The 7,987-nt window shown below is 39.2% G+C and overlaps 1 protein-coding gene across 1 annotated transcript; it reads left to right on the forward strand.

Moving 5' to 3' along the window:
• The first annotated feature begins 2 nt into the window (after positions 1–2).
• haao (3-hydroxyanthranilate 3,4-dioxygenase) lies at positions 3–7,391 on the forward strand. The gene is made up of 10 exons (XM_028603620.1): positions 3–179; positions 420–498; positions 1,518–1,601; positions 2,325–2,431; positions 3,290–3,379; positions 3,497–3,540; positions 3,661–3,806; positions 5,000–5,068; positions 6,160–6,242; positions 6,402–7,391. Exons 1-10 carry the CDS (start codon positions 91–93, stop codon positions 6,472–6,474), a joined length of 864 nt encoding a protein of 287 aa, XP_028459421.1. The 5' UTR covers positions 3–90; the 3' UTR covers positions 6,475–7,391.
• Positions 7,392–7,987: the final 596 nt, after the last annotated feature.

Raw genomic sequence — 7,987 nt, forward strand, 5'->3', positions numbered from 1 at the left:
GTATCAGTCACACTGTTTAAACTATAGTCAGACCAGCAAACTGGTCAGAGAAACTTTATACTGCAGCACAAAGCCCAATCAGTTTGAAAAATGAGCAACAGATCTCTTCTTGTAAATGTGGAAAACTGGATTGCAGAGAACAATAATGCGTTTTTGCCACCAGTGTGCAACAAGCTCATGTGAGTAATTTCACTTTAATTTTAGCCACATTTTTACATATGTGTGTAATTACGGTGGGTTCCTCTTTGCAACTTGGATATTGGCTAACATTATGTGATAAACAAGTTTTAACGTGATTAAAACCCAGATGGAAAAATATCTTTGTGTACGGTTTTGGTGCATAGACCCTAACCCTACTATTATATATAACCCGACTATTTGAGGATATGTAGTGATTGTCTTTAATTCCTTTCTCTCAGGCACTTTTCCCAGTTGAATATCATGTTTGTTGGAGGTCCTAATACCAGGAAGGATTATCACATAGAGGAAGGGGAGGAGGTGAGAGACATGTACTGATCTATTCTGCATAAAGTCTTTCTTCCACCATAGATTATTTAATGCAAACAAAACAAAACAAAACTTTTTCCAGCAATTGCGCATCATCAGGAGGAGGAGAGCTATTTGAGAGTCAATATAGACAGAAAATTCCTGCTGTTTTTTTAGCCTTCAGTTCTCGATTTAACGGCTCCTTGGCACAGTTAACGGCCAACTTTTATCTCCCCACATACTGACTGCCTCTAGACTCCCCCTCCCCCCTGTCTGGTGACAGGCACAAGAAATATGTAACAAGTTGTTCCTCAGTGATACTTGAGTAATATTTTTTGAGTTATGGTCATTATCTGCACTATCCTAGATCAGGGGTCTTCAACATGTTTTAGGCCAGGGACCCCTAAGCTGAAAAAGAGACCAAGTAGGGACCCCCTTCAGCATATATTGTATACAATTGAGTTGCATTGGCAGAATAAATGAAAATAAATGGATATTTTTATGCACCATGTTTTGATGGCAAACATACATCTGGAAGGCAGCTTAACTGTATGACAACCAAAGTGGCTAACTTGCTTATAGTAATCTTATCTTCAATGTGTAAATATTTTTTTTTTCACAAATAGGCCAATTTATCTTAATTTTTTAAATAAGAAAGTATCAAAAATATATATTTTTAACAGAATTTGGCAGCCCCCCTGCACTAACTCTGAAGACCCCCTAGGGGTCCCGGACCCCCTGTTGAAGATCTCTGCTCTAAATGTGTCTTTAATAATGTCTGATAATACAATTATGTAATCAGGGACATAGTCATTTTTCTTTTTTGTCAAAACCTGGCGCCTACATACCCACAATGCAAGTAGAGATGAGGAGTGGGGTACAGAGGTCTACGCTTACTTCTTCTTCTTCCATCCCCCCCCTAACTTTTTAGACCAATCGACGCTGACTCAAGTGACATCACCTGAAGTGATGTGCAGTAAAATCACTTCCCCTTTAATCTAGCGATGTTTCTTCTTCTTCCATTTCATTAGCTGTTCTACCAGGTGAAGGGGGACATGTGTCTGAAGTTGATAGAAAATGGCAAACACAAGGATGTGCACATCAAGGAGGGAGAGGTGAGCTCAAATATTCTTATTCTTATTCTTAATTTTATAAAGGACAACACACATTAATTAACATTTCTGTAAATGTGCCAGTGTCAGCCAGCCGGCTAATTTTCAACTGTAGTCCTTTGGCCAGATGATTTTAGACCAGAGCAACAGGAAACGGCAAGACATTAGTACAGGTTAAACTATACAGACAGAAGTCAACATGACACCACACGGACAGCTAGAGCAACAAATAAGCTTTCTCGGATACCACGCAGAGCTACAGGAAGCAGCAAGACATTAGCACAGTTACACATCAACAGTATCCCCATTCAGTATAAGAAGCCATGCAAGCATCAAAACAACGGCAGGAAACACAGACCCGAGCCATCTTCTTGCATGCAAAGCAGTAACAAGCAGTAATAAAAGACGGAATAGGCTCCATCACTCATGAGGGAGGCGTTAATACAGCACAGGTTAATTAGATGGTAAAATAATATGCTTTTGTATACTGTTTTTTCTTCTTTGGCATTGTTGTATATTCATAATAAATCAATTATAACAATATTACTATATATAAAGTCCAACTTAAGGCGGTACAATTAACTCTGTCACTGCTCCGTTCAATGGTTTAGGATTTTCTTCTAATGAATATAGACTGGTCACATATACAATGCTCCAGTGCACCTTTGTAACTAAAACATGTGCAATGAACTTTGTCTCATTTATTGATTTCGTCTCTATTTGTAGATGTTCCTGCTGCCAGCTCGGATCCCCCACTCCCCCCAGAGACAGGCCAACACTGTGGGACTGGTGGTGGAGAGGAGACGGCTGCTGACTGAGACTGACTGCCTGAGGTTACCTACTGGATCTCCTTCTCTTCTTCTCTCTATTAGCAGGGGATACAGGACAAATACAAACAAACCTGACAAATGAACCAAATTACAATTACAATTTTTTCTCAATTGTTCTGATGCATTGTTTGAAACCAAAGAGCAGTTCTGAGTGTAAGTCCCACAAACACCCAAACTGTATTTCCATTGGCGAAAGAGCAACCACATGCTCCAAAAAGTGTTCCAAAAGGTGTTGTGTTCTCAAAACTCTTCTTAAAACTAATCTTCAAAATCACATACATGTGTCTAAAAAGAAAAATCTGTAAGAAAAAAATAACTCCTCACTCAAGGCAGAACAAAGAAAAGCCACCATCTTTTTCAATGCAGTGCATCAAATCATTAGTTCAAACCTGCAGTCATTCAGTAGTGTTACACACATTTAAAAATCAAATCTACAAAATATTTTTGTATTGCTTTTTTGAGGGAGAAAGACAATGGATCTTCTTAGATTTGTTTGCTAACATTCAGTTCTCTTTATTGGGAACACGTTTGAAGTAAGAATCGTGAGCAGAAGAGACTAACTACATTTTCTATGTGCTATTTGTGTAAAAAAAAAAAAAAGTAAAGAGACTTTGTGAAAAGAACCAGAAATAATACATTAGAAGGGATCAGTGCATTTGTAGTATTAGAACACAGTTGGCACAAACACATCAAATTAGTGGAGAAAAACTATATGCTAAACTATGACATGCAATACAAAGACTTCCTATTTATCCCAGAAGTACACTGTGTCCAAAAACCCCATACAATTCTGAGAGAAAGTAACAAAACAGAAATATATGTTTAACAACAACATTAACAACAACATTTTGGTGCCTTCAGGTACTACGTGGACAACACCACTGACACCCTATTCGAGAAATGGTTTTACTGTCACGATCTCGGAACCCAGCTGGTGCCAATAATCAAAGAGTAAGAGATGTTCCCATCGACATTGCTTTCTACACACTTACAACTAGTCTATACAGATCAGGTTATTTGTTTTAATACAGTTTGTTTTTGTTGGCTGATTTTATTTTTTACTTGCAGATTCATGGCATCAAAGCAGGGCAAAACAGGAAGGCCTGATCCAAGTGAGTTGTTCTGAACTTCCATGTGATTCCTGTTAAAATATCTTGTGTCTGATCTAAAGTCTAATCCCTGTAAATGTTTAACTGGTGACATCATGGTCTTCTTCGTCTTTGGATGAACAGATGAAGTCTTCAGAGAACCTCCGTTCCAGATGAACACCCTGAACGTGATGCTACCCTTCTCCTTTAAAGACTGGCTGGACAAACAGAGGCCGTCCCTGGCCAGCGGCAGGCCCATCGACATGTTCGGAGCTCAGTTTGAGACAGAGGTACTATGGATCGTCATATCAGATGTGCTTTCATAAAGGTTCTACACTTTCAGCCTCTTGTTCAGCTCACATTTGTAATCTTGTTCACTTATTATTTGATCAGATCGATGATTTCAATCATAATTTTGCCTTTTTTAGACTACTCTAAAATTACTATTATTACTAATACTACTACTACTATTCTTGTACAGCTACTTTTGGTTAAGTCAAGTCAAGGCAGTTTTATTTATGTAGCCCAAACTCATAACATTTGCCTCAAGGGGCTTAGCAATCTGTACAACATAGGACACCCACTATCCTTAAACCCTCGATTTGGATAAGGAAAAACTCCCTTTTTAACAAGGAAGAAACATCAGATACAGTAGAGCAACAGAGGAGGAGCCCCTTTTCAGGATGGACAGACATGTAATAGATAGAGATTGTGTACAGAATATACCAAAATATGCTATAGTAACATTATGTTTTGAACATTTGTTTAGATGTTCAATACTTGAGAACTTTTACTGATACTTGAGGCTTTTTTGTTGTTAAATATTTAAAAAGAAGATTTATTTCTTAAAGGTGCTGTAGGTAGGATTGCGAAGATCCAGGACTTAGCCAAAAAATTTGAACATTGACAACTTCTCAGTCCCTCCCCACTTTCCGCTGAAGCCCCAAACAGTCTCCTAAGCCCCTCCCCCCACAAGGGAGAATGAATGTGTGTGCACCGCCCCTGGCCCTGATTGGTGCATCTGAACAGGGAGCTGTGGATTCTTGCAAATCGCATTACAGGCTGTAGGTGGTGCCAGAGGAGCCAGATTTTTTAATGACCTGCTTCATATAGTCCTACTGGAACATAGGGTCAGTTTCAGCAAATATGACAGAAAGTTAGTTTTTTAAGTCTTACCTACTGCACCTTCAGTTGCAACAATCAGGTATCATATTGGCAGTAGTAGTGAAAGATTTCAAACAGGACCCAGCTCTAATGGAAACTTGTGTAGCCTAATGTCAATTTTGAAACCATGACCTAAAAGTGAGCTGGAAACATTCTTGGATGTTCAGTGTTGCATTATAATTGAAAATAAGTGAATTTGATTATAAATGTACAAACCACAGAGTTGGCATTGAGAACACCGGAGCCGATGTGATGTGCTATAGATGATGATGGTGATATGGAAGAGATGTAATAATGTTCTATCTTATGACCATGACAGGCAATGGTGTTTGGACCTGGGAAGACAGAGACAACAGTGCGGCAAAGTGATGTGTGGATTTGGCAACTGGTATGTTCACTAAATCTTTTCTGTCGCTTCATATGTCCAACCAGTTTCTCAGTGCTGTTTAGATGCTGCTGTCCCTCAGTGTGATATATCCGTGTCTGTCCCTCTGTGTAATAACCATATACTGTAAAACATAAGGACGTATAGCCTGACAAGCCAGACCCACATCAAGATGTTGGGTCTGGGAACTCACCATTGGCAGGGTGCAATCCGAAGGGCGGGATAATGGTTGTCTATTCAAATTCCCTCTGCACGCAATAGGATAGCGCTACAACCAGGCAGACCAACAAAGAATGTAGCAAAGCTAGTTGATAGATTAAACTTTTGCCTTATCCGGTCGGCAAAACTCCAAACACATCTCCCTTTTTTAAGAATAACTTCAGTGCCGTTCTTTGTTGTTTTCTCAAAGAAAAGCTTAACTCCAAGTCTCCACAGTCGTGGCCAAAGCCGATTCTGTTCGCCAGCAGCAGCAGCCATAAGCCCGCCCACCGACTCTATACACGATGTGATTGGCCCGGCCAGAGTTTGGTTTTTCCAGCTCACAAGAGTGTTGCTAGACTGACCCTGGCTGCAAATTACATTTTCTGCCGCTACGGTGCGTCTAGATTTCTAGGCTAAAGGACGTAGCCTCCGTGAAGTCCCTTATAGGTTTCTGAAGAGGCCGTCACCGTCTTGGCAGTGCCTGATGTTGGCTTATCCAAAAATGGACAAAGAGCTTGAGCGTGGATGAAGCTGAGGCGGGCTGAATGAATCCTACAGTCTATGCTCGCCTCCTGTGACGGCAGCCCACCTGTCACTCAAAGTGACCACGTCCTTAATTACGCAGAACTTTAAGCTTGAACATAATTGTCATAAAGGGGGTACTTAGCTATAGAGACCAAACATTTTTTTGTACCAGGCTGTAAACATGTTTATTTCTGCTGCAAAATTGAGCATTTTAACATCTATAAAATCTATAGGGATTGACCCTCTTTTAGAGCTTTTGGCACTTCCGCACTGGCTTCATCGTTCCGCCCCAGAGGTTGCCGCTTGGTAATAACTAAACTCTCAGTTTGTCAGCCGTTTTCTTATCATCTTCTTTTCTCATCTCTCAGGAGGGATCCTCAAGAGTTACTATGAACGAGCAGGAGTTCACTCTTTCTGCAGGAGACAGTTTACTCATTCCTGAACACAACCAGTGAGTCAATACAATGTCATACAATGACAAACCCTTACCATCAATGTACAAATGATTAGGTTAAAGTGTTGCGATTCTGCTTCCTGAATATTCAGATGTAGTTGTAGGGATTTGGCATTAGTTGCCCTCAAAAAATGAAACTGGTTTCTTCTTCTGTAGGTACCTGTGGCAGAGAGACGAGGGGACTGTTGCCCTGTTTGTGGTCCAAAACCCTGAGCGGAAGAGACCCTGACCATCACGTGCCAAGTCACACACACATTAAATATATAGTGTTTTGTATACGTAGGGAGGAGAACTCAATGTAAGGAAATTACATACAGTAAGTAAATGAAAACACTCACTTCTGCTGCTGCTGTTAATGAAAGTGAACATTGACCGATTACAGTACTAATAAACACCTTAAGCTATTGACATTGAAACTGTAAATTGCACTTTGTCATAGTTATATACCATACCATTGCATGTAAATATATCTTTACTCATGAGAGAAATCCAATAAATAAATCTGTGATTATTTATCTAATCACACATTTTCCCAATTACTACATTTTTGTCCTCTACTGCAGTGGGTAGGCGTTCTTTCCCTCCATTTTACAAAGGAACTGTGTCAAATCTCAGTACGATTACCTCATGAACTGATACGTTACGTAGATTTTTTCTGGAAATAAAACAGTAGAGAAGAAAATCACTCTCTAGAATGTTAACAATTCCACACTGCATTGGAATGCCTAGTCTAAGAACCCTATTGGCTAAAGGACACAAGTTTCAACAAGTTTTATGAACAATCACCATGTTGTTAAATGATATTTATGCATTGCATGCCAAGTTCAGATAACCAGGTTCTTATTTACTCTCACCATGTAATATTTTTCCAAAGAAACCCAGAACTGACTGGGCATGCTCTTCGAGCGGATTTGTCTGTTCGATGTGCTTGGATGTATTTTTCCACTGAAATATAAAACTGTCTTCCAGTAATGGGTTCAGCTCCATTGACTAAACATAAGGCTTGTTGTAGAAAAGAAACAACAACTGCAAAAACACATGGATCACATATCAATGTTTGCTATTTGTATGATCGTGGACAGTATAATCAGTTTTTGTGAATATAAACTGTATTTATCAGTGCATTAAACTGACTACAAACTGGGATGTGAAAAAGCTATTCATTCTGCAGTCATTAAATCAATTTTATTTGTCGAGGTACAATTCCAGTGAATTTTCAGGATCGTAGCCATAGATTGCAGCTGATAGCCCTCTTCACCTGTTCACCGCCTTCTAAAATGAAACATGGACTGAGTTCACAATCACATACTTTCACTTTTTACTTTTACTATGTACTGCAGCTGCCCTTACAGAGTAGGTAATGTTGCATGCAGTATGCATACAATTTGAAAATACTACTTCTTCACAACATTGTGCCGACATCCCGCTGTACAAGACAGTCAGAGATTATGGATATTTCAGAAAAGTTGCTAATGTAGCCTGTACAAATGATCACAAAAGTGCAACAAAAATATAGGAATGATAAGTAATTTTGTGTTAGAGTAGTTTCATGATTTAATCAAATTTTTTCAAAGCTTTCTCAGGCAGGACTAACCACACTGAACACAGCACAGACTCCAATTTGTATTTGTGGCAAATTTCAGTTTCTGTTTACTCACAGATATGACTTTATTTTTTAAGTTAAAACTATTTAAATACATGCTATTTACTGTAACTCTGGCCTACAGTTTGTATTTCACTTT

Source organism: Perca flavescens, chromosome 17 (assembly GCF_004354835.1).
Source record: "Perca flavescens isolate YP-PL-M2 chromosome 17, PFLA_1.0, whole genome shotgun sequence".
Lineage (NCBI taxonomy): Eukaryota > Metazoa > Chordata > Actinopteri > Perciformes > Percidae > Perca > Perca flavescens.

Coding starts and splice junctions, on each gene's coding strand:
- haao (XM_028603620.1), top strand. CDS start 91: ATGAGCAACAGATCTCTTCTTGTAAATGTGGAAAACTGGATTGCAGAG. Junction 180..419: donor CCAGTGTGCAACAAGCTCAT/GTGAGTAATTTC, acceptor CCTTTCTCTCAG/GCACTTTTCCCAGTTGAATA. Junction 2,432..3,289: donor ACTGAGACTGACTGCCTGAG/GTTACCTACTGG, acceptor TGGTGCCTTCAG/GTACTACGTGGACAACACCA.